The sequence below is a fragment of the Thalassophryne amazonica genome, chromosome 17, assembly GCF_902500255.1.
Source record: "Thalassophryne amazonica chromosome 17, fThaAma1.1, whole genome shotgun sequence".
Taxonomy (NCBI): domain Eukaryota; kingdom Metazoa; phylum Chordata; class Actinopteri; order Batrachoidiformes; family Batrachoididae; genus Thalassophryne; species Thalassophryne amazonica.
In genome coordinates, this window is record NC_047119.1 from 4095454 (window position 1) to 4123049 (window position 27596).

Sequence of the window (27596 nt, forward strand, 5' to 3'; positions counted from 1 at the left end):
TCCATTTACCATTTATTCTGCATCTAGACTCATCTGTTATTAAAATTATGTTAGTGTGAGAATTCTGGCCCAGGTGTTGTTGTTGACCAACACCTCCTCACACACTCGATTAAGCAGTTTGCTCCTGCTGTCTAAAATTTCTGTCAGGCATCAAACGGGTCAGGGTGCATGTGCTGGTGTCACCATATCCACGACAGCTCGATAGGGTCACCACAATTGAGGCAGGTGGAGATGCCAACGGACGACCTTGGCGAGGGAGCCATTATAAGTGAATTATCCTCAGCTGTGACCCCGACGTTCTATCGGATCTTTGGAACAGTTGGTTACTCCTTCCTCCACGATGAAGACTGAATGATATGGGGGGAGGGGGAGAACTTCTTGTATTCGATTAGACTGAACTTTATTGATCCCTTGGGAAGACTCCCTCAGGGAAATTGAGGTTCCAGCAGCATTATATAAAACACAGGGTAAGAAGCACACAGTATCAAAAGTGAAAGTAAAAACCTGCAAATATAAATACCAGAAACCCTACTACTGGTTTACTGGCTACTGCCCCCCCACCACCACCAAGTGAGGAGTTGTACAGACTCTACTGCTCATGACACCTAAGGAGGAATCAGATATTTATATTTAATACAAAATATTTTCACTAAATATATGACTGGCCTGGTCCTTTGCCAGTTAACCACAAATTACTGCAGTATATCATTCACCACCCTTACTAGTTACTCCACAAACTTTTGATGTTAAACCTTCAATGCTGTGCAAAGTAGTATTCATCTGTATGTACAGTGAAGAAAAAAAAAAGTTAGAAAACAGTTTTAGCCAAGGCGGATACCACGACTGCAACTATACAGCAACTGTTGAGCCGAGCATTCAGTAGGTGACAAACTGCACTCAGACGTATACCAAGCTTTATTGAGCATCACACTCATTCCTGTACAGGTCATGTAGAATTTTTGTACAACTGTCCGTATGTTCAACTCATGCAGTATTTCAACTGCAAAGCAATCAACATTCTTTCAACCAAAAATAATTCAGCAGCCTATATACATAAACAACACTAAATAGTAAAAGTAGTTATTGACGTCCCATTAGTGAGTAAACCTTATATTGGAAAAGATTTTACAGAATTTCTTCAAGTCCTGTGCACGAACTGAGGTGGAACATGGTGCAATATGTGACTTTAATACTTCCATCAAACCAAACCCACATTTCTATGACACTGAAAACTTCTTACCCAGTTTTCAAACTGTCTCATCAATCAGCACAGTCTGGGACACATAAATAACATCCACAGGGTAAAGCCGTCCCTCTCCATCAGCAAAACCAGTGTTGATCCACAACATGACTGAGCAAGAACAACTCCTCAATGCTCCCTCCAACTATCAGACAAGCAGATTTCATACACCTGGTTTTAAAAGAGGGGAATTACAAATACATGTGTAATTTGTGCGGCAAAGCTGTAAGATGCAAATGCAGCCAGTGATGTTACTGAGCAGAAAGACATGATCCGGTCATGCATTTATGGTGGTGGCTTGTTGAGCAGCATTAGTGTTTGTTCTCCATGTCATAGGGTTTGTTTTTTGTTTGTTAAGTCAGTTGTGCTCCTTTAACCTGTATAGTTTGAAAAATTTAAACAGTGGTCTGTTAATGACCTTTCAGTTCTGTGGCTCCCTGTCAAAAGGAGCACATTGGACAGATCTGTAATTAACACTGAAGATCACATTAAAAAAAAAAGAATGACCAAAGGTGGTTTTGGACTTTCAATGGGGGGGGGCGCTTTTCCTACAGTTTGTGAATAGAGGAAGGCTCAATGTACTACAAATTAATGTAGGTATCCATTGACTGTGGAAGCACAAGAGGGAAAAGCTACATTTACCTGAATGTTCACATTGGGAGGGGGCGGAGCCAGACATTCTGACCAATGAATGCATGATTGAATCATTTAGAGCCCCAATGTGATCACATATGTATGTTCACAGCTTAACATATGAGAACAGGTATGACAACACGTGTCCCTGCACAAGTTTAAAGAAAAGCGCAGCTGTTTGTGACACCTGACAATAATGCAGCAACTGCCCCTCCCCAAAAAAAACAATTACAGATGGACGAGTGCAAAGAATGAAAGCGAGAGGGAGTGTGTGCAAACAGTTAACAGAAAATACAAGAAAATGCTGATAAATGTTCATGCAGCTAAAACCATCTCAAACTTATTCCACCTCTTTTCTTTTTAATTAAACTTAATTGACTGTGGCCACTTAGTTTGAACTGGTGTGGTTACACAAGGCATTTCTGGTTACCGTGGCAACTATTCTGGTTATTACTGCAGCATGTAAATGTAGTCAATATAAATTTTTTGGGGGGGGTGTTAACATGTAACTACTAAACTGTTTAAGGCTTCAATGTCACTGTACAAAAAAACCTTTTCAACTCTTACAAATAAAAACAGCTCAGAGCAGCTGAGGCTGAAGCAAAGCAAAATTAAAACAAACATCACAATACGGTCAGAAATGGGAAACAATGTTTCGTTGCCATTCCTTCTGGTGCACAATCTGATTCACAAAAAAAAACGAGTTAACATTTTAACATCTGAAATAAGCTTAATTAATTCAGACCAATTTACATACGTGTAAATGTAAAACCGGAACATTAAAAAAAACTAAACATTTCAAATAGAAAGTATCTTAGGACTGACACTTTGGTCTCCCATCATGAGCTCATATACAACAGCTTCAGTAAATCTAAGTCACTGGTTAGTTCAGTGGAATCCAGAGACATTCCAGTAAAGACCAAGAGTGGGCAGGTTTTCTTTACAGCCACCAACTCCAGCAGCTGATTTCACTGATGAACTCATCACATCTGCTCAGCGATGTTAATCAGTGAAATCACTTGCTGTAAAGAAAACCTGCCCCCTCTCAGCCCTTTCTGGAATACTTTGGACACCACCGGGTTAGATGGATCAATCTGACTTTACAGCACAAACGGCAGCAGGACTGACTGAGATTTAAGGTGTGATGAAGTGATTTCTGAGATAAATTTCCTTGTGACCATTAACTGCTGAATCCAGGCTGAATGATAGAAATGTGACACTGTAGTTTCGCCCAAAGTTCTTCTCAGACTGAATAGGAGACATTCTTGTCCACTTTCGGTCTGGACCAGAACAAGCAGGTTGCCTCAACTTAAGCTGTGGTACAAAATTTAAACAACGTACAGCTTAGCTGAGGAATAGAGAACGGAACAGCAACAGATCAACTTTTCTTTGTCTTCCCACTCTTTCTAGGGATCAACATAAGAAACGTTCACTCTGAATATCAGAGAACAATAAATCACCCTTCATGCCTCAGGTGAAAACAAGTCTGAAGATTGAAAACCAATGTACGTTTCTCTGTACAACTACTTTACATGTTGGAAAGATCACCGCTTAGGTATCACCTCTGACCCGCCAAAACAAAGGGGGCGGGGCCAGCAGTCCCGGAGCCTCCAGATGTGACTGTGGATCCCTGAAGGGGGTGTGGACCCTTGAGATGGGGGCAGAGATCGGTCCCATCAAGAGTCATCCACCCAAACACTGTTGGGTGCCTGACTAAGACTTTGGGGGTGGAGCTGCTGCCGCTTCTGCTGCTCCTGAACAGCAAGCTGCTGGGACCGGTCTGATGTGGACAGCTTGTTAATTAAGGGGGCCACACAGTTCGCTGGAATCATCAGTCCTGTGGGAAAAAACATTTAAAAGTGACAATGTAGCTAAACCATCAGAAAAAGTAACTATTTTTTTTTTTTTTTTTGAGGCTGCAGCCTTCAGCAGGTGACTTCATTGATGAATCTCATCATCGCAAAGTGACCTTAATCAGTGAAACCACCTTTTGGAGTCAGTGGCTGGAAAGAAAACCTGCCCCCTCTAGGCCTTTTCTGGAAGGTCAGCCAATCACGAAAATCTAAAACCAAGTATGATTATTTGGGTCACCGAGTTCACACACAATACACAGAACAGGTGAAAGGCATCAAAAACCTGAACTCATTTAGCAGTTGATCAACTTTATCAGCTGAATCTGTCTGCAGTCAATGTGTGCAGGGGTCAATGTCTAAGATGACCTCAGCAGGCCAGGTGTCACCAAGCATTCTCCTGGAAATCACCTGCCCTGCATATTTTCACCACTCCCTCTGCCCATTTACCAACTCTAGTGCACTCAGCCAATTAACAGCTGGAAAACAGGGCAGTGACCTCCAGGAAGAAGGCTGGAGAGTCCTGCAGTGGTTCAGCGAGTTACTGCAGATTAAAACATGGATTGCGGTTGTTGGCTCTGTGCAGCTTGGCTTGAACAGTCTCTGTACTTCTTTATTTTCTCTAATAACTGCCATTTAATAAGAATAAAAATTTCTATTAAATTTGTTCTTTGTCAATCTGGTTACATAATCACGTAATGAGTCAATTGTGAGAACAGGAAGCTGCAGCTGCTTGTCTTAATTCTACAGAAATTCATATGCTTTCATGTTTCAAAAATATTGCAGGTTGTAGAGGTATTCAAAATTTGACTGGTGATACCCAAAGAATCAGAATATTTAATTTCTTGTATTTAAGCATCATAGCATATAATTTGTTTTCACCCCAATGGACCAAAAACTGGAAAGTTTTCACCAACTTCTGACTTCACACAATGAACTGTTGGTCTTTGTCATTTTAAGATATACTTTGTGTAACCAAATGTGTTAATGCAGAGGCTCATTTTTAGTCAAGGCTCCAGATGAACAACTTTGTTTTATCGTGGAGCACTGCAGCCCCCTACTGAAAATTTTAAGTGGTTGTGACCGTGCTGATGATGTGACCTGCAGCTTCACTCCCGCCCAGCCCTGTTCCAATAAACAAACATGGGTTTACTCTGTGTTCATCAACATGGGAGAGTGAAGAAAATTTGCAGGTCACATGTGCAAGCAGTTGTATAAATAAATAAAATACTTGCATTATATCAAAAAAGCCACACAAAGCAGCCATTTGGGGGAATTCTGGAGCCTCGTAACCCGTTGTAGTTTTACTGCAGCTGTTCCTTCTTTGATGTTAACTTACTGCAAAGTCTGTTTAGGAAAAGCAGCAACTTTACATCATACAGACTGAAGCACAAACATTTGCTCAGTGTTCTCAATTTGAAGACAACAGCGTAGAAAACAAATTCATACTGGCTTGTCTCAAGTATCAAATTGTGATCTCAAATATCAATGACTAGTTCCTCTAATCATAATTCCTTTAATTTAACTCTATGCATGTTTCCAAACCTCTGCTCCAAAATGAATTGAGTACTGCTCAGAAACTACAAGGATATATATATATATATATATATATATATATATATATATATATATATATATATATATATATATATATATATATATATATATATATATATATATATATATATATATATATATATATATATATATATATATATAAAAACGGTCAGAATAAATGAGGATGGCACAACAGAAAGCGAAAATCTTATTTCTGCCCAAAGCACAAGTAGTAACACTTTTTAGTTGCTGGAAACCCCACAGCCTCGGGGATACTCTAGTTTTAGAGGTTTAACTTACCAACTATTCTCTGACCATCTTCTGTTCTGAGGCGGACAATTTGGACCTTTACGTTGGTTCCACTGACGGGGGTAAGAACTTCCTCCAGCTCGTTCCATACGCTCAGTACTGAGCCACACAGAACATAGTACATCCTGCAGCGCAGGCCCACCTCACACTGTAAACCCTTCAGGGCTTTCTTACAGTTGCCACGCCTGCAAAACAACAACAGTTTCAACCACAGAGCAAACAGAAGCATCACGTTTGTCGACTGAATAATCTGATGCAAACATTTCAGCGCAGGCCCAGTGACGAGTGTATTTACCAAAAAGCATGAGAACAGATGTTTGCCGAGGACTTGTACTGCTCAGTCCAGTGCTGCTTGGCATCTTCTGACAAAACCTGAGGAGACACCATTCCTCAAATAAAGCATTCAGTGTCTCATTCCATTGAGAAGGCTACTTTGAGTTCACACCTTTAGCAACATCCAACAATAATATCTGGTCCAATTTCAAACACAGCATTGCTCCTGTCCTAACGCATTATTCACTGCAGCAGCCTGATCGGGATGAACCGATGACTGTGATAGGACATTTATGACTCAACAGGTTTCACTGAGGTCAATATGCTAAATCTGAGAAGTCGACTGAAATAGATCACATCCCGTTCTGAAGCTCTCTACATTCAGATCTCAAGCAAATAAAACTCAACTGACTTATTCTCTTGACAGAACTTAGCCTGTCGCCAAGTTTGGAAGAGATGAAAGTGGGCTGAAAACTGCGTAATCTCACCAAAATAAACAAGCATTTTGACAGATTTAAAGAGTTCTGTAACCTTTTTCATCTTTTTCTTCAGGTCTGCATACGTCTCCAGTTTCAGTTGTCTTCCTGTGTTCGGCCTGTACACCAAAAACAGACTCTTCTTGGTGTTCACTTCTTTCACCAGGATGGCAGTTTTTCTGTTGTTTCTTATCTGAAAAGAAAAACTTCCACTTTTAAACGAGCAAACGGCAAATATGTCACTGAAAAACAATGCAGGCAAATTAAAGTGAGAAACATTTTCATGCTAAATTAATGTTTTTCCATTTGTGTAATGGAAAGTATTTTCATTCATTGAATAAAATGCTTGGGCAGCAAGGTGAGCACTGTGGCCTCACAGCCAGAAGGTCTTGGAATCGCTTCTTGTGTGGAGTTTGCATGTTCTCCTCATGTTCATGTGGGTTCTCTCCGGGTGCTTCCAAAGGCATGCAGCTTAGGTGAATTGAAAACTTTAAATAGACCGATAGTTATGTTGTTAGTGCCTGAGCACAGAGTACTCACGTGGAACGCCGTGGGCAGCAGCAGTGCCTTTTAACGTGGCTGTGCATCTCCGTGTAAATACACGGACATGACAAAATCCATCTAGATAACACTGCAACAACTGCCTTTAAGTTGGCCAAACGAAAAGTGGACAAAGTCCCTTAAGCGTGTCCCAGATGTGACAGACCAGTAAGAGATGACAATGGCGCTGTCAGCTGTAATTCTGCATGGACATTTTTGTCAGCTTTATTCGTAAAAATCATTTATTACAAAAGTAAAAATAGCTTGTGTGAAACTACATTTAATGCCTTGATTCAAATGGTAGCTGTGTTTTGGAGGAAAGCCAGAAAAATAATGGATTTTTTTCCCCATCACAAAGGCAGGCAGATTGCAGAATGTTCCATTCAAAAACAAAGTGTACTGCTCCAATTGTCATGAAAAGAAACACACCAATTCCATATTTTTTATTTTTAGAAATGGTAAAAAGGTGTTAACAGTTGAACTTCTGGCCGAGGGTACAGTTCTTTACTTTCGTATGTGAGCGGGTTGCCGGGTCTGCAATTTATAAGCCAGCCTGTTAGGAGGCAAACAGGATTGAGCAGTTTCATCCTGTTATATCCCCTTTTTTAAATTTTGGGTGATTGCAGTAGAACACCACCCTGTGGAATAAGCTGCCAGAGCTGGTCCTTGTACACATTTTGGACAAATGGCACTTAACACTCCCCATGCTGACAGCAGTGGGAGGTAGTCACGTGAAATTTACGCACTACTGAGCATGTGCATTGAGAATGTAGCAACGGTCTATTGATTACAGGTTTGTGCACGAGTGTGAACATGTTTGTCTAATTGTGGCCCTGCGACAGACTGGCATCCTGTCCAGGGTACCAGCAGGATGTACTGGGATAGACTGCAGAATCGCATAGGCCCAAAGTACACAGAAAACAAAAAGACAAAAAACAAACAAAAAAAAGTATTAATCTAATCTATGAAATTGTGGTCATATCAACACCTCATCCACAAGTTCTCTGCAGGGACTCAAATAGTCAAAGGAATTCAGTGAGATGGGACAATTATGTAAAGCCATCCATTGACTACACAATGAAGTAATACAAATAGACAATCCCAGCAGAGTGCAGAAACAAGTCCTACTGTAAGGTTTGTACATCAGCTGCATTATAAATGTTCATCATGGTGAAATGAAAGGGGAAGTACAGCAGTTTGAAGTTTTTGCGATACGGCCAGTGCAGTATTTTCTGTATTACATCAATGTGCGTTGCTAAAGATGTTATAAGAACCGTAGATGTGCAGGTGTGTGTGGATGGAGATGGATGTTTCAGTCTTTAAAACTGTAAATGAGACTGCACAGAATAAATAAATAAACTGTACCTTCAAGGTACCAGACTTCCAAGATGCACACATGAACGCAGACATGAAGAGTTGGGTCATACTCACACTGGACTCAGGGGCCTCAGACTCTACCAGAACAAGACTCCACCCACCCCATATTATAAGCCCTGAAAATCTACATCAATGACATTTATTTTAAGAAAGTGTGCTCTCCACACCCACCCACAGACAAGCTAACCCTATTCAGATGACATGTTACGTAGGTAGGTGTAGTAACTAGTATTTATTGTGACAGAGCAGCACAGGATAAAATGCTTTCTAGAAGTGAGCACTCAAGAGTTACACAAACTAGACCTGGGGGGCGTGACACACTGGTAGTGTCCAAAGCATATAAGGGGTACATCCTTAGATTAGCCAAAGAGGACAAATAGGCAGATGGGGAAGAGGTATTGTACCCAACGTGTCTGCACAAAACATGATTTTGGCAAAGCATGCACCTTCCTGAGCAAACAAAACCTATTCTGTCATCTAATGTTTAAAAGTGTTGTCATCATCCACATAAATGTCCAATAAAGTTTATCACTCAGGGTGCAATTCTTGTTCCTGTGCACACTTGGCAACGTACAGATTTTTGTGTGTATGAACTAATCAAACATGGAAAATATATATAGTATGGAATACTGCTAAGCCCATACCTGGACATAGAAGCCATCATCTGGTCCATTCTGTTCTGCCCAAAGATGAGTTGCTTCCTCCCATGACATCCCCCTCTCCACACTGACCTGTGACAGCAGCAGGAAGCCAGGTACTGTAAGCTCCAAACATACCTCAAGTCAAAAATAATACTTATATAAATGTTTCTTAGCATACGGTGTAGAGTTCAACGTGTCCTGATGTTGTATAGCCTGGTGTTAGGAATTTTCTGCAGTCCACCTTCTTCACCTTCTCGTCACCAGAACCCAGATCTAAGAGGAGATCAGCTTGTGTCACATTTTAATTTCATTCAAACTGAATACATTCTCACTCCAATGCAGCACTTAAGTCCAGTTATGTCAGCACAAGATTATGGAGGGAGATAAAGAAATTAAAGCACTTTTCTCTTCTGCATGTGCACATTTGGTTTAACAGTAACAGACTTGATGACCATCTTACCAAGAATGCCCATGTCATATCTCCCATTCTTCTTTGCTTCCTGAATAACTGCAGCTAGTGTATCAGAAAAATACTGGAACAAGGCATTCTGCTGCTGAACCTCCATGCCCAAAATACGGTTAAGAAACTTCCCAATGTTGTTGTGGTCTGTAGCAGTAAAGAAAATTAAGTCACTGAATGTGTTTTTCAAGCTTTCCACAGTTAAGTACAGCTGAGAAGTTATTCAATATGATGATAGCTTATCACCTTTATCCAGTGACAAAAAGCCAGATCTGTCCTCAACATTTATGAGACCCACACCTATTAGTCCGTTTTGAATTTCTACAAACGGAACAAAAAGTCAGACAGGAAAACCAGAAATATGTCGACAGCAGAGTGTGAACGGTCAATGTACCAAACAAAAGATTGTGACAATGTCATTTTGTGGAATACAAACCTTTGAAGAAATCCCCTTTAAAGTCTGAAGACGGGGACACCAATGGAACATCAAGCTTTACAATAGACTTCATCACAATTTCCAGAGCATTTCTCCCATACTGAAGCGAAGATCAACAAGTTAGTGACTGTCCCCATGGAGACAACTGAAGAATTTTATAGACAAATTGTGAATGTGCTTACTTTGTTGTCAAAGTTGAACCTGCTGAGATCTCGGGTTTCCGTTGCTCTTCGATCTCCATGAGTGAGAGCACCCTATTAAAAACAAATACAGGCTATAAATATTTAGTCTCTAGATTTGAATTCCTTTAAATGCTTGTTTGAAACCAACAGTCATTACCAAGCTTTCTAATCTTTTGGCAACAATGGATGCAAATCTCTGTTCTCCTGCAAGTTCAGATATGAGGAAAACATATTCTGGAGCTGTGACCTGGTTGGACCTGTGAGTTCTCCCTGAACCAAAGGAAACAAAGAAGAGCATTTGTAACATTTTACATCACAGCTCTATAAAAGGTTACTTCTCCAGTTATTCTAACAAGGGGAAATAAGTCTTGTCACTTGCTCTGCTGATCAGGATCAAAACAAAAGCTTTCCTCCTCTGCTAATCCTTTTCCATGTTCAGCAGAAGGAATGTCAGTTGGAGCATTACCAGGTAGAACAGATTTCCATGAAGGAAAACCCACATTTTTAGCCTCATCATGGTTTTTGGAAGTCACTACTGACTGCCATCTTGAATAAATGCAACATCTATGCAGTGAGTGCCACGGTCTCGTAAGCTTTGGGTGGTTCAAAGGGTGGCACTCATACACAAAATGAGTACACACCAGAATCTCATACTGAACGTGCATTTGTAGCTGTCCTGATTATGTAAATAAGGGACAGAAAAGCTCAGATAAACAGAGGAGTATTACTTTAATTCTTTTTACACTATGCCGTTATGGCACGAAGTCGAGACAGAAAATAATTGTCGGCTGCTATATTAAGGTTGAAAATGCCATTTAGAGATGACTAGATTTTTTTATCTAGTTTATTTTAAAAAAGGTGGGGTTACATTTAACGCTAAATAGATCAGTTACAGAAGGCTAAATTGTAAAGTTTAATGTGGCTGGTTGGGTCATATAGAGGGCAGAGTACAAAATTCAAATTTCCACTGAGGTGTCGATTAAATAATCACAAGAAATTAACATGAACTACATAGTGCCCCAGACAACGGCAATATCATCAAAACCCAAATATGTCAATTTATGGTGAAAAATGAAAAGAACAAAATCAATTTCAATTTGACAAGCTACAACTATTATTGCAATGGTTTCTTAAGAAATTATAGTTGATCACCACTCGTTGGGGTCAACTCACCAAACTGTTGTATAGCTCTGTCTGCACTCCAAGGCAACTCGAGCGTCATATGGACTCTTCTCCGCTGGTTCTTCACTCGTCGGTCTGCCTGCAGGGAAATCCCTGAACTTGCAGCCTCTGAGATGATGGCTATGTTCTGTATGGAAGAAAAGTTATCAGCATTCATGATTATGGAATCAACTTATTATTGTTCTCTCCTGGAATGTTTGGCAATGAAGGCACTGCTAACCCTAACCCCAGTTTTACACCATCAATGAAGAACCAAATCTGCCACAGCTCCTTTTTGGAATAACAGAGGCATTACCTTTTCTCCATTCATAAATCTCTGCTTCTCTGTAAGATTGAGGATTTCCACTGGGACATCCATCTCAGAGCGAGACTCATAGCAGATACTGCCATCGTCATTGCTGACCACACGACCCTTCCGGCCCGTCATCTGAAACACATTTGAAGAACGAATTAATGTAAAATCTATTTGTGACCAACATTACAAAAAGAACTGAATTATATTTGATGTCAGAAACAGACTGATACCTCTGCTACATTTTCAGGCCCTCCAAGTTCATCTATTAGTTCATCTAGTGTGTTGGGAGGGAGATCCTCAGACAGTTCTTCAAGCCTTTCCAACAGTTCTTTTTTCATTTTCTGGGCTAGTTCCACTGCATCGTGACTTGTTAGACAGCTATCCTCACTCTCTGCTTTGACTTGGGAACAAACAAAACATGTTATCTATTTAGACAAAAGTAGTCCAAACCTGCTCTGCCTTCGGGTAATGCGCTTACCTGCAGTCGGTGCACTAGGGGGGTTAGAGGCAGTAAAGACCAGTCTGGTGGAGCCGAGCCCAGAGGCTAACAAGGCACTTTGAATGGAATCTGGATCGATACTTTTCCTTCTCTTTTCTTATCTTTTGCTTTCTTTGGACCTTTTCTGATAAGCCAAGGATCTGAGCAAAGAAAGCATAAAGATCAGAGGACAACCAAGATTAGTCTACACGCAACAATAACGACCACCCGAAAATGAATTCACAATTCTCACCGTCTTCATCGTCGTCAGACTCATCTCTGAATGGGTTGAAGTCATCGTCTTCATCGGCTGAGCTGACAGACTTCAAGCTGTCATCACTGTCATACTCTTTACCGGAGTCTTTGTCCATGTCTTCTGACTGGCTGTCCTCTGAACTGCTACCCGATAAACCCCCGTGCATGCGGGGCCTCTTTTTCGGTTGTTTTATGTCTGAACCTGAATGACAACGATATAGAATTATAAAAACCAAAACTACAGACTTTTCCGAAAGCAACTCTCCTCAAAAGATCAAAGACTTCAGTTAGAAGATTCATTTCTCTTCACACAACATCCCCCCTTACTGCCACCTGCACTGATATTCAACAACGTGACGATTAACTGGGAACATTCATGTTCATAAACAACTTCCTGATAAAATGTTTTTAAGACTTTTGTTAGTTTATCTCCAACATCCCGTTGGACCGTGGGCCAGCCTAACACTTTTACAATTAAGCCCACCAGGTTCAATGGCTAATGATTAGCTTCCCATTTAATATGACGTTGTCACCCGGTAATCTGAATGATTCCCATCTCCTAAATCTCTAATTTTCTTGCAGATTTGTCATGAAAATACATTTTATGCATCTGCTGCATGTGACATTCCCTGAGGTAAGACATCAATCAGTCCTGTATCTGCTCTGACGTCCGTTCGTGTCACCGGATTCCATAGCATGAAGCTGAGGCCGGGACCCAGTTACAATTGGGTCGAATGAGACAATCCAGATGAAAATATCTTGCCCAAGGACAGAGAGGTAGCATGAGCGGGATTTGAACCTAGGTCTACATATTGGCAGGTCAGCTCCTTATCCACTGAGCTACCTGCTGGTTCCTGCTACACATTTATCTACCTTGGTATTATAAAAGCAAAAACATCTCATTTTCCAGAGTACTGATATAAGTATTGATGCGCGCGTGCACACACAGTAATTATTTATATAAGGCTTTAACAGGAATCAAAGCACAAAAAATAAACTCCAATAAGGGCACAACATTCACAAAAAACCACAAATTAAAGAGCTGATAACAGGGGAAAAAAAAAAAAAAGTGCAACTTAAGAGAGCACAACGTAGTTTTTAAACATGTAATTTGTACTCAGGAAACTGTGGTACATTTTAGTGCACGCGGGAGAACATGTGATGACTATCATTTAATGTGGAATTCATATTTTTCACGTGGATGCACACTTGTGACCCATTCACCAGGTTCAGGCTCTGTACATCTTCCTTTTGATACAAATGTCAAACAATGCTTTGAATGCCCTGCACAGATTTCAAAATGCCGCAAACCAATGTTTTTACTTTGCCATTACAAATTTGCAATACGGCAACATTTCTGGCATCATCCTGACGAACACAATCTATGCTTAATTTTATTCCAAACTGACATTCTCTTTCTGGTGTACATTTCATACCGTATTTAGGATACCGGCTCCAAAACACGAGCCTTGCAAAGATTTCGTAACAATGCGCAACAGTTTTTTTGAGTTTGCAATCAATTTGCACAACCACAAAAACTTATGGGACCACCTCCAGCCACAAACACTATTCAGCCTTTAATTCTGGTTAAACCCCCCCAAGCAAGCATCTGAGTGCTCTACTCACCCGGGCCCAGCCCAGTCTATAGGCAATTACTAGAGCAGGGCGCACCAATCCGCACATTTCCCCATTTGATGGAATGGGGAAATGTGTCCAAACATTTCACTAGTACTGTATTTTCATGGACATCTCCACACCCACAACATTGAATATTAAGTCATGATCAAATACTGCAATAATTAATGCACTGTACAACTGCATCATGCTGAACATCAAATGCCACAATTCTGTGAGTGCATGTAGAAATTCTCCTGCTATGAAGACAACTTTGATCTGGAACAATGTGTTTTCACTACCTTTCCTTTTGTTGACTCTCTGTTCAGGTTTTGCACCAGTGTCACCGGGCTCAGAGGTTTTTCTTCGCCGAAAGATCAATACCGAGCAGGCTATAGAGCTTCTGTCTGTCAGGAGCTGGGAAGTGTTTCTCAATCAGGGACTGCAGCACACCTCTGCAACAACATTTACAATGAACACAACTTTTAAAATAAAGTGTCAATTTTTTTTAATTGTTCAGTTGTAGCTTAGTTACTACATACTTTGCCGTTGACACAAAGTCATTGAGCTCGCCGCCGCCTTCCTCTAAGGCTTCAAGTGTTCTTGCTTCTCCAGTGGACTGAAGACCTATCACCACACACTGATATTTGGGGGGGGGGCGCTTGTCAGTATGTCACAGATAACTTATCACTGATGTACTGAGGAGTTACACATCCATCACCTTCACCCAAGATGAAGATGTGCACATATTCAACGACCGTTCCAAGGGTCGTATTACCTTCCCATGCTGGACCTCCTGTCTGGCCAGCTGAACCACTCTGCGAACTTTGGAGGCAATACAGAGGTATTTGAAGAACCTCTGGTGTGCAGACCAGAACTGACCCCACATGGACTTTTTCATGCGTTTGTTCTGCATCCATCAGGTTAGCAGCCTGCTGGAATTTCTCACGAGCGTTCACCCACTGACACACAAACGTAATGGAGCAATTTCAGGTGCAAATAAAACCACGAGCAGAAAGCTCTTTAAATATTACTTACCAAATGTACAGATTTGTTGTACATGTTGATGTACTGCTGAGTCAGCGGAACCTCTTCAATCTTGAAGTTACGCCTGTAAAACTCAATTGTCTTGCAATGTACATCCCTCTTAGTTTCATATCCATGGCTACTATTTCCATGGCGCCAACACCTCTGAGGAGACATGAACATCATGCAAGTTAATCATTTTTCAAATTTCTCAACTTATGGATTTTTTTTTGTTAATCCATTATTTATACAGGTAGTCTCACTGAGACACAGGCAGGGGTGGTGGCCAAGTGGTTAGTTCACTTGGTTTTCAGTGTAGTTCAAAACCCACCCCGCCACATTTCTCCATGTAATGTGGAATTGTGTCAGGAAGGGCATCTGGTGTAAAACCTGTGCCAAATCAGCATGCAGATCTACCTGCCTTGGATCTGCTGTAGTGACCCCCAAGTGAAAACAAGGGAGCAGCCAAGGGACTTACTTTGAGCAGGAGTGGTGCGCAAGTGTGCTTAGTTTCAGTGCAGTTCAAACTCCACTTCGCCACATTTTTCCATATAATGTGGACTTCTGTCAGGAAGGGCACCAGGTGTAAAACCTGTGCCAAATATCAGCATGCAGATCTACAGTAGTGTTCAGAATAATAGTAGTGCTATGACTAAAAAGATTAATCCAGGTTTTGAGTATATTCTTATTGTTACATGGGAAACAAGGTACCAGTAGATTCTCACAAATCCAACAAGACCAAGCATTCATGATATGCACACTCTTAAGGCTATGAAATTGGGCTGTTAGTAAATAAAGTAGAAAGGGGGTGTTCACAATAATAGTAGTGTGGCATTCAGTCAGTGAGTTCGTCAATTTTGTGGAACAAACAGGTGTGAATCAGGTGTCCCCTATTTAAGGATGAAGCCAGCCTGTTGAACATGTTTTTCTCTTTGAAAGCCTGAGGAAAATGGGACGTTCAAGACATTGTTCAGAAGAACAGCGTAGTTTGATTAAAAAGTTGAAAAACCGGAGAAGCGTGGAAGAAAATGGAAAACAACCATCAAAATGGATAGAAGAATAACCAGAATGGCAAAGGCTCACCCACTGATCAGCTCCAGGATGATCAAAGACAGTCTGGAGTTACCTGTAAGTGCTGAGACAGTTAGAAGATGCCTGTGTGAAGCTAATTATTTGCAAGAAACCCCCGCAAAGTCCCTCTGTTAAATAAAAGACATGCAAAAGAGGTTACAATTTGCCAAAGAAACATCAACTGGCCTAAAGAGAAATGGAGGAATATTTTGTGGACTGATGAGAGTAAAATTGTTCTTTTTGGGTCCAAGGGCCGCAGACAGTTTGTGAGACAACCCCCAAACTCTGAATTCAAGCCACAGTTCACAGTGAAGCATGGTGGTGCAAGCATCATGATATGGGCATGTTTCTCCTACTATGGTGTTGGGCCTATATATCGCATACCAGGTATCATGGATCAGTTTGGATATGTCAAAATACTTGAAGAGGTCATGTTGCCTTATGCTGAAGAGGACATGCCCTTGAAATGGGTGTTTCAACAAGACAATGACCCCAAGCACACTAGTAAACCAGCTAAATCTTGGTTCCAACCCACAAATGAATGCCTCGCAGATGTAAAGAAATCATGAAAAACTGTGGTTATACAACTAAATACTAGTTTAGTGATTAACAGGATTGCTAAAAAAGCAGTTTGAACATAATAGTTTTGAGTTTGTAGCGTCAACAGCAGATGCTACTATTATTGTGAACACCCCCTTTTCTATTTTTTTTTACTAAATAGCCCAATTTCATAGCCTTAAGAGTGTGCATATCATGAATGCTTGGTCTTGTTGGATTTGTGAGAATCTACTGGTACCTTGTTTCCCATGTAACAAAACACGAGGTCTGTTAGAAAAGTATTGGATCTTTTTATTTTTTTCAAAACCATATGGATTTGAATCACGTGTGATTGCATCAGCCAAGCTTGAACCTTCGTGCGCATGCGTGAGTTTTTTCACGCCTGTCGGTTGCGTCATTCGCCTGTGAGCAGGCTTTGAGTGAGCACTGGTCCACCCCTCTCGTTAAGGAAATGGCGGAACGCCTGTCTCAATGTGCCGAAAAAGTGCTGATGTCCACGTCTTTTCACAATTCCTGTGCTAGTCAGACGACATACCGGATCAAGACAGCGTCCAGTTTAGAAGTGAACGGCACATTCCACTGTTACCCGAGTTTTTGTCATGGAAAGAGGGTGGAGGAATCCTGTGCGTCGCGGCGCAGCCGCATGGCGCAAAGAAACGCTTGTGATGAAGCCTCACAGGACATGTTGGGGCATGTCCAGCTCATGCTCAATTTCTCGGATATTCACACGACTGAAAAGCAACCGGAAGCCGTCTGAAAGCCACCTGAAAGATCAACACAGAGGTGGTTTTGTCCCACGTCATGAGCGGCACGGTGGCACATTCATCCGCCTCTTTTTCCATGGAAAAAAAAAAACAAAAAACTCCTGTAACAGTGGAATGTGCCGAAAAAGTGCTGATGTCCACGCCTTCTGCCTTTTTGTGAAAGTCAGACGACGTCCCGGATCAACAAAGCCTTCACGTTGGAAATGATCTGGTTGTTTTAGCGGGTTTGAGCCTGTCGATCGGCGCTCGGAGCACGCCGCGCTCTCAGACGCTGTGGGCGGTCTTTAAACCGGCTGGAGCACTCAATCTGTGTAATCCCCATAAAATCATCCCTGAAAGCCATATTAATTTTCCGAATGGTGTCCACCTGGAGGTCTCTCACAGTTTCAGGAAAAAATTGATGCAGCAAAGCTCCAAATCATTCCTTGACGACGAGAGAGGTGGACCAGTGCTCACTCAAAGCCTGCTCACAGGCGAATGATGCAACCGACAGGCATGGAAAAAAAACTCACGCATGCGCACGAAGGTTCAAGCTTGGCTGATGCAATCACACGTGATTCAAATCCATATGGTTTTTGAAAAAAATAAAAAAGGTCCGATACTTTTCTAACAGACCTCGTATACTCAAAACCTGGATTCATCTTTTTAGTCACATAGCACTACTATTATTCTGAACACTACTGTACCTGCTGTAGCAAAGGTACTTACTAGTCTCATTGAGACAAGAGTCTCATTCCCAAGAGGAGACCCGTTTCAGTACATACAATAACAAATCAATTTTATTTATATAGCGCCAAATCAACAGTTGCCCCAAGGCGCTTTATATTCCAAGGCAAAAGCCATACAATAATTACAGAAAAATCCCAACGGTTCAAAACGACCCCCAAATATATATTATATATTTCTTATTATCCTTATCTTATATTGTACATCAAGATTTTCAATTGCACTGTCCTGTAAGATTTAATCTTGTATATAATTGGTACCTATACTTTCTTATAACTACTGTTTTTCATTCAACAATCTGTTTGCAGAGAAAAAGGAGATATCTCCAATCTCATTGTAGATTCTGTATGATAACAATAAAGGGCAGTAACTCAGTAAAATCAAAGTGCTAAACAGAAAGATTAAAATACTAGAATAAGGAACAAGTTTCCAGGGATTTTTCCAAGTGTCCTTAAAATAAGTGAAATCCCCCATTGGAATCAAACTGGACAACTTCAGATCCTGTTCCAGGTTGAAGGGGCAAAGTAAGAAAAAGCCTTTTTGCCAAGCTCTGTATGTACTGTAACACTGAAAGTAATCAGTGCCTGGAAGCACAGGCTATGACCACACTGTGTGAGGAACATGTAGGAGATCTATGAGGGCAATAGTCCAAGGATTGACTGGTAAATGAAACTGTACCAATGCAAACATCTATGTGTGAACAGTGATGATCAACTGATCAGAGTACCGTGGTGAAATGTTTACAGCCAGTTATGAACCTGTTGGCTTACAACTGTGTTGCATCGAACAGTAAACAGAAGCTCACCTCCGCTCCACAGCTTGGATAAAGTTGCCAAATTCTCGGAAAGGGGTTTTATGCCCCCCAGATGCCCAGACGGTTCATGTAAGCCATATTTCGTGGTTCAGAAGCACCTAGACAGGAAAAAGCAGTAGGTATTTGTTTTACCACATCTGCAGTGTCTGCACAGATTAACTGCTGGAAATAAAGCCAATAAACTATTCCACTTCATTATTTGCCTGACCTGTAGCACTTGCATACACCACCCGAGCTTTGGGCAGTTTGTTCTGCAACTCCAAAACTGCAAGGCCAGTTTTAGTTGGTTTAGATGATCCAATAGGGCACACGTTTTTGGCTTTGTGACACTCATCATAGACTATCTTAAAGACATTTGGTTAAGGAAAACAACCGCCACCCTGACAGAAGACAGTCCAGAACACCAGGTACTCACCCCGACTGGCTAACACACAGCAGGACAATTCTGATCATGAAAGACCCCCACAAGGGTATGACACCCTCCAACTACTGGCACATTACCTGCCTCTCCACAGCATTGAAGCTCCTATCAGACATCATAGCAACCAAGATGAGTAGGGACATGAGTCAACACTCAGGAATTTATTTATTTTTTTTATCCATCCATCCATTTTCTTCCGCTTTATCCGGAGTCGGGGTCGCGGGGGCAGGCAGCTCAAGCAAAGCCGCCCAGACCTCCCGATCCACACACACCTCCCCCAGCTTTTTTTTATTTTGGAATAATACTGTAAGCAGCAATATGGTTTCATGCCGATGAAGAGCATTATAGATGCAATGTTTGCTCTGAGAATACTATTGGAAAAGTACAGAGAAGGACAGAAAGAGTTACACTGTGTGTTTGTGGACTTAGAAAAAGCTTATGATAGGGTGCCAAGAGAAGAGTTGTGGTATTGTATGAGGAAGTCTGGAGTGGCAGAGAAGTATGTTAGGGTAGTGCAGGACATGTACAAGAATAGTGTGACAGCGGTGAGATGCGCAGTCGGAATGACAGACTCATTCAAGGTGGAGGTGGGATTACACCAAGGATCAGCTCTGAGTCCTTCTTGTTTGCCAGTGGTGATGGACAGGTTGACGGATGAGATCAGGACAAGAGTCCCCATGGACTATGATGTTTGCAGATGACATTGTAATCTGTAGTGAGAGTAGAGAGCAAGTTGAGTCTAGTCTGGAGAAGTGGAGATATGCTTTGGAGAGAAGGGGAATGAAAGTCAGTAGAAGCAAGACTGAGTACATGTGTGTGAAAGAGGGAAGCCGAGTGGAATAGTGCAGTTACAAGGAGTAGAAGTGGTGAAAGTAGATGAGTTTAAATATTTGGGGTCAACTGTTCAAAGTAATGGAGAGTGTGGTAGAGAGGTGAAGAGAGTGCAGGCAGGGTGGAGTGGGTGGAGAAAGGTGGCAGGAGTGATTTGTGACCGAAGAATATCAGCAAGAGTGGAAGGGGAAAGTTTACAAAACAGTAATGAGACCAGCTATGTTGTATGGTTAGAGACAGTGGCACTAACAAAAAGACAGGAGGCAGAGCTGAACATGTTGAGATTCTCTTTGGAGTGACAAGAATGGACAAGATTAGGAATGAACATATCAGAGGGACAGCTTCAGGTGGGACGGTTTGGAGACAAAGTCAGAGAGGTCAGATTGAGATGGTTTAGGACATGTGCAGAGGAGGGACCCAGGGGTATATAGGGAGAAGGATGCTGAGGATGGAGCCACCAGGCAGGAGGAGAAGAGGGAGACAAAGAGGGAGGGTTCATGATGTGCTGAGAGAGGACATGCAGGTGGTTGGTATGACAGAGGAAGATACAGAGGACAGGGTGAGATGGAAACGATTTGATCTGCTGTGGCGACCCCTAACGGGAACAGCCGAAAGACAAAGAAGACTAAGAAAACGTGAAAAAAGTGAAGCTCTGTGAATACTTTCCAGATGCATTGTATATAAGACCTACCAGGACGTGCAAGTGTGTAAAAACAAAATCGAACCAAAATGAGCAAATCCAAAACTTTTGAATACTGTCCCCGAGACATCTACCTCATTATATTACACCACCCCACCCCCCCCCCCCCCCCCCCCAAAAAAAAGCGTATGAAAGGATACAACTCCATCAAAGTCCTCCCCACACCAGTGGAGGAGCTGTGAAATCTTGTCTTGTACTTTCCTCCAGGACTGACTCTCTCCTATCAGTGAGGAGTAGGTGGCGAAGATCACACCTTTCTTCACACTCCCATTGTGTTTTGAGGAGATTTTGCCATATTTGAACTAAAAAAACCCAACAAAACAAATCAGATGCGTATTAAATTACATGTTCAGTGCAACATTCACTTTGCCATTTCCACGTCAGACGCAGCTTACCTTGTTTAGTGCATGAACCTGAATGTTTTTTGCTCCTATATCCCTTAAATCCCGTTCAGCATCATATTTCAAGTCATTTGAGACACTAAACCTGAACAAAAGAGCATATTTAATGAGGTTCCACAATGAAGGCAATTATACATGATTATTAAGAATTAGGTGAATAAGTGTTGAAAATAAAAAGAATCAAATTTACCAGAGAGATCGTTTCCTGCCTAAAAGGTAATTCTCATAGATGATCCCTGCAATGGTCCGACCTTTCCCAACTCCGGCTCCATCACCAATCAAATATGCAGCTCGCTCACCATTAGGGAGGAATGTTTCATGTTGCTGTGGTACAAAGAGCAAAGAGAAACGTTCACTTTCCATAACCAGGCATTTCAGAAGTGACAATTTAACCTAAATTAAACTATCCTGAACAATGTTTTAAAAAAAATGGCAGTCAGTCAAACAAATCAGCTGGTGCACACACATAGCCCAAGAGGCACGTTACAGATTTAATACCTTAGATTTATATTAAAAAAAAAACAACAAAAAAAAAACACACATGCACTACTGTACACATGGCAAAACCACCCGTCACATACAAAACCAGAAGTGTTCAGATGTTTTTAATCTGCAAACAGACCCACGGGCTACTTATATAATGGGGAACATTAAATATATTAAAAATATTAAATTATATTAAACCACCTTTTAACTGCCACCAAATTAAGACACGTCTACAAGATAAATGTGTAGATAGGGGTGTCCGGGCGCATCGTGGGGAAAAAGCTGTCGGGATGTGTTAATACCCCCAACACCAACTGTAAGTGGGTTTCACCCTGAATTCTGTCAAATTCAAGAATCTTCCATGCTGTTTAAAATCATTGTTGTGTTTGTAACACTAATAATCAGAGAAAGTAATTAAAACTACAAAATAATACACTAACAGATAAATGGAATATGTGCAGGAGAAAAAGCTCAAATTGTAAGTCTTTAGCCAGGTTATATGTTAAACAGCCACACCCGTAAAACACAATCATGTTACTTGAGAAGATCATAAGCAGAATGCTAACCTGAGCTGCATACGTAATTGCTTCCAGCTGCAAAGCAGAGAGGCAACCTCGATCTATGATTTCTTCTGCGATGGACAGTCTGTACCACACATCTGGAGGGCTGACACTGGACAGGGAACTGGTCTCCACGACAGGATCGGGATGACGCAGCCCATCTTCACTGCATTGACATAATGATCAGTCAATGATCAAGTTACAAACGGCAATAAACTACTTTTGCAACTGGAACAAAAAAACAAACAAAAAAAAAAAAATCAGAATTCTTACCTTAGCTACACTTCCCTATCACATCTACACTGTTTTAGCAATGGATACTGCCATCAAGCTCTATTCTTTTTTTCTAATTAATATTTTGAATTTTATGAAATCAGTAAACTCCCAAAACTAAGAAATAAACTGACATACTGTAATACCAGACAAGGATGTGACTCGCATTTAGAACAATGAATTGAAGAAATTCTATAGACATTTGTGAGAAAATTTTGTGAAACAGAGCAGTCTGAGTATTTATTTGCAAAGTTACACATGTGCCAATCCATTAAATAATATACATCTGTCCCTAACAGTGGGCTTATTACATGTTGTGCAGTAATGGCATCCAAGTTCTGCTTAAGATTCTTCAATATTCTCAACTGCACTAATACAATTTGAAAAAACCATACAACCTGACATGGCAAAAACCAGACCAGAGAGATACATACAATCAACTATGATCAGTTACACAACTAAACCACGGAAATCCATGATTCTGTTGAAATTACACATCCTTGGACCGTCTCCATGAAGACATTCTTACATTTCAATGGCATGTACTCTGCATAAGTCTCAGCATGTCCCAGCTCCTCTCCCTTCCTCCTCAGGCTCATCCTCTTCCTTTACTGTAGGGGGTTTCTGTGAACACACCCTCACTTTTCAGATGATCTAAATATAATCAATCAGAAGTATCAACTTGAGTGCAGCAGTACTGTAAATTAACATGTTACATTTATTAATACTTACCAGACACTGCATAAAGTTCTGAAGTTTACTGTCATCACCAGGCCAGACTTGACCTGCATCCTTACCCAACACTTCCTTCTTTATGCCATTATTCATTTCATCTGAAAACACCAACAGAGATGTTACCAATACAATCTAAAAGGTAATACACTTCACACGCAGCAGCTTTAAAGTTCTCATTAGAACCTAGAAAATTTCATTCAAGGCAGGCAAATGAGAACAAGGCAATTTAAGTGTTGGAACTTGAGTTAGTGTGATCTTTTTCTGTTTTGGAAATTATTTTTTCCCCCATAGATATAAATGTGATACAACCTTTGCTTCATTCAAAAATAGTTGCTTTAAAACACTATTTTGTGTGTTTTTGGTCGCCTTTGATTAAATAAACATTTTCAAATGAGACATTCATAGAAAAGAAATCAAGAAAAGTGACTACTTGTTCCACAGCACTGTATACAAGTGTCTGTCAGTAACAGGGGTGCAGAATTTGATGAAAAATTAAGTGATTATTGTGAAAAGTGTTGCAATACAACATGTATTATTTAGCCAGATCCAGAAGTATTTAGACAGTAGACTGATGTCCATTACCCATCAAACTGCACAATTTCAAGTAGCAACTTGAAGACATGCTCAAGAGAGACGCCTATGTTTTTGTAGAAACTCAATGCCGCAAGTCATTTTGTGCTTCAGTGAGGTGATTTTCCCAAGCGATTCAAAATGTAATTTCACAAAACAGCATTGGAAACATTTTCTGCTATTACAGGGCACATGATGTATAGTCATGACACATTTAGGGAATAACCCTGTTGTGTCTGATGATTTGCGGATGTTCATGCTGATTATACCGTCGCAAATTGAGCTTACCGGTGTACGTGTTAGCACGAACAAACCCAGCCCCATTTGATTTTATCCATGATCACGTTTAAATCCTCTTTCTGCAGCAGATCAACATTTCAACACGACACAGCTCATTTTAGTGTGCTTCCACACATAGTACGAATAAGTACAACTCAAGAGTGACTCACGACAAAACAGCTCATATAAACAAACCACAAAAACATCGCACAGACGGGCAGGCGTGCACGATGCCGGTGTGACGGTTCCTCCACGCGGCAGTATCTTTCGAGCAGGAACACAGCGCGAGTGACTGCACCACATCACACCGCTGATGTGGAGAATAAAATAAAAAACAGCTATATAATTAGTGAATATCACTGGGTTGATATAAATAATACATAAAACGGGACGCAATACACAACCCCACAGTTAAAAAAAATATCACTTACAGGATTTAAACCCGTAAGCTCTGATTACCAGATGGACACTTTATCACTGCGCTACCATCGCTGACCTGTACTCAGTGCGGAAAAATGCCTGAACGTCAATAAAGACATGGAGGAGGTTGCGCTGTGTCCAGCCCGCTGCAGCCCAGCAACAAAGGTGAAAGATGTTTTTTATATTTCCACGTGAGGACAGCAGGCAGAGACACGCGCCTCACAGAGAAATGTTGTCAGTTCACCTCCTTCCAAACACAGAATGTGTCCTCCAGCTGAGAGGTCCAGGAGCAGCTGGAGGACAATTACATATTTAAAAATGTGTAAATACACAATTCTCACATGCCTGATTGATATCGGTCATGGAAGTGCACCAAAGTAATATCGGTGCTCTATCGGCTAGTCACTACAGCCCTAAATCTAATGTCTGATTAAGTTTTATGTATGCCACTCGAGTACAATGGTTGTTAAGTACGTAGTTATCAAAAATTTTCAATATAATAAACTGTGTTGTTCCACCAACAATAGGTACAGCATGTACAAAAATAGCAACACTGTCTTAACTGCACATTTGGATAACCTACTTGGAATTGTGGCCGTTGCAGTTGCCACTGGTGTAGCAATATCAGATGGAGGCTTCAGCTTCATGAGCTCCATCAAACTGCTGCCCTTCACATTGCTGGACTTGAGAAGGTCTTTCAACTGAGTCTGATGAGGAAAAACAAGTGTAGGAGAATCAGCAGAGCCGCCACCCCATGCACTGAAATATTTCTCTGTGCTAGAGATGCCCTAATGCCACAGTCACCGTTAGGAATACTGTTCAGATACTGCTTTTTGCAATTATACTTGCAGTAATTAACTTAGTGGCAGAAGGACAGTAAGTTGGCAAAGAATTCAGCTGTTTATATAGATTTTTAATCAATGAAGATAAAAGTAAAGTGGACTGCAAATTTTGCTCTGCAAATTTGCCAAGAGGAGAATGCATAGTGGTTCTAACCCAAGATCTGCAAGTAAGTTCAAAATTTTCACCGCTGCTCTGCTACACAAGTAGTTTGCCTTTTTATTTATGATGGTAAATGTTTGCCATGAAATACCTAAATTAACAAACTGATCATCCCAATACCCGCCCGCTGTGCATAAACTGATAACGTCATAGCGCGCAGCCCAAGAACTGTCCGCAGAGGAAAAGATGAAAAGGTGAGAAGTACGTGTTAGTCACAATATGGATATTCCGGATGATTTTATCATGGATAGTACGACAATGAACAGCAGCCAAAGCAGCCAGCTTGATGAGGATGCACTGGTGAATTTGGAGAGCAGCGCGGTACCAGCCAAAATGTCAAAAGTTAAAGTGAGCCAACTTTTTATGTACGCGTTTGCTGGGTCTCATGCATTTTGAAATGACATTAAATATTGTTAATGTGATTCCACGTGTTATGTATCTCAGTAAGTGATAATAATGCAAATAACATGCAGTTGTCGTGCGGTATGTATTTTCAGAGGCCCGACGTCCATGCCCAGTCACCCACAATGACAGATATTCGCCCGAGTTAGACAAGGGCGAATATCTTTTTTCAGGGAAAAAAAAAAAAAAAAAAAAAAAAAAAAAAAAACTTTGTCTAATGCCTATCTATGTAAATATATCATGTTACAACGTGGAGACCCACAGCTTAGACAAGTGCGGCCTATTTATGTACAATTTATTTTTTCTTTCTAAAATTGCTGGGTGCGGCTAATATTCAGGTGTGCTATGTATAGTCCGGAAATTACAGTACTCTGCCACAGAAAAACAAAAACGAAAGTGGGTTATCCCTACTTTGTAATGTATTAAATAAAATCTATTTTATGAAGACGACACACACAGCTTCTACAAACTTACCTGGTCACTGTTAGAAGGCACTACTGTGGTTACTGAAGCAGGAATACTTGTGGAGGAAGTAGTCGCCGAACCTCGCAGGGCTGAACTAGTAACCTGTACCACCTTGGTTACAGTTACTGTTCGCTTAATAGGATTTGTAGCCGACTGCTTTGTCACAGCGGCTCCTATTGATGGCAACTGATTTAGTTGATTTAAGACAAATGTGGTGGTCGTTGGCTGAGGTTTGTGCTGTGAAAAGATTAGTGAGATGTTAGGCAAAGAAAATAAACTTGTCACAACATGGAAAATGAAAATACTGTCAAAAATTATTCAAATAGTGCCAAAAGTCACAAGTCCTCTCTAAGCACTATACACTGATTAAGATCTAGACCTAACCCACCCCAATCACAGGGTTTTGTATTGTAATCTCACCCTAATAGCAACTATGGGGACTGGAGCAGCAGGCTGGGGCCGAACAGCTTCCACCATGTCTGCCCCCAAACCAACATCGAGGGCACTAATGGAGATAGACTGGAAGAAAGACAGAAATTACAACATTAATGAGGGAATCATTTAAAACAATACCTTCTAAGAAAAATGTTACGCTGGGAATGCAACCCAAACCACCCCCCGCCCCAAAAAACATCATGCTGATTGGCAAGCCGTTGCTGAGATCATCTTACTTGTTGGGTTGTAGAGGGCTGTGCAACATCCTGAGAATCAGCATCCTGAGAGTCAACATCGAACAGGCTATATCATTTGGGCAAATGCCACTTTCACTGAGGGCTGTAAGCAGCAAATCCTGTCCAGGATCCATCTGCAGGAAAAATAGTCATTGTAGGGTTTCTCTTACCACTGTAACCAACCTTCCAAAAAAAAAAAAAAAAAACGCATTGCTAAGCTATGGAGAGTAAAGGCCCCCTGGCACTTGCACGCCCTGTGTTGTGCCTGAGAGTAAACTCATCTTTAATGGGTGTATACTGAACACTAGAGATGTGCCGGCGCATGCAACTGTGCAAAGAGAATTTTGAAATGTTCAATAAAATCTTCCACGCATAAACGTTGTGCAACATTGCGCATTCTACTTGCCAACACAACGTGCAGCTCGTCAAGTGGAGTAAAGAAGTGAACAGTTCGAGTGAATGCGTCAGCGCACTGCATCAGAGCGTAGCTCGTCTGAGCAATTATAACGAGATGTTAAATATGTCATAAACGTATTTTTACAGCTGCTCACAAGAAGGAAAGAACATGCAACTGTTTTACCAAGCCATGACAATGTAAACATGACAAATAATTCTCAAAATGC

At 41.1% G+C, this 27596-nt stretch overlaps 1 protein-coding gene across 1 annotated transcript; it reads right to left on the reverse strand.

Annotated features, from left to right (window-relative positions):
• Positions 1-897: 897 nt before the first annotated feature.
• Positions 898-27107, reverse strand: sbno1 (strawberry notch homolog 1 (Drosophila)). Its single transcript, XM_034191852.1, is given in 39 exon segments — positions 898-3710; positions 5581-5774; positions 5885-5961; positions 6394-6531; positions 8900-8986; positions 9075-9169; positions 9357-9503; positions 9603-9677; positions 9793-9892; positions 9975-10046; positions 10132-10244; positions 11148-11283; positions 11452-11583; positions 11682-11851; positions 11930-12046; positions 12049-12090; positions 12183-12386; positions 14101-14161; positions 14163-14253; positions 14341-14438; positions 14577-14702; positions 14704-14760; positions 14837-14904; positions 14907-14989; positions 18749-18804; positions 18806-18855; positions 18966-19101; positions 20850-21011; positions 21105-21195; positions 21301-21434; positions 22163-22317; positions 22959-23011; positions 23013-23053; positions 23162-23262; positions 25017-25140; positions 26312-26539; positions 26723-26821; positions 26974-27041; positions 27044-27107. Coding segments are annotated over 39 exon segments (4206 nt in total). The 3' UTR covers positions 898-3549.
• Between the last annotated feature and the right edge of the window lie 489 nt (positions 27108-27596).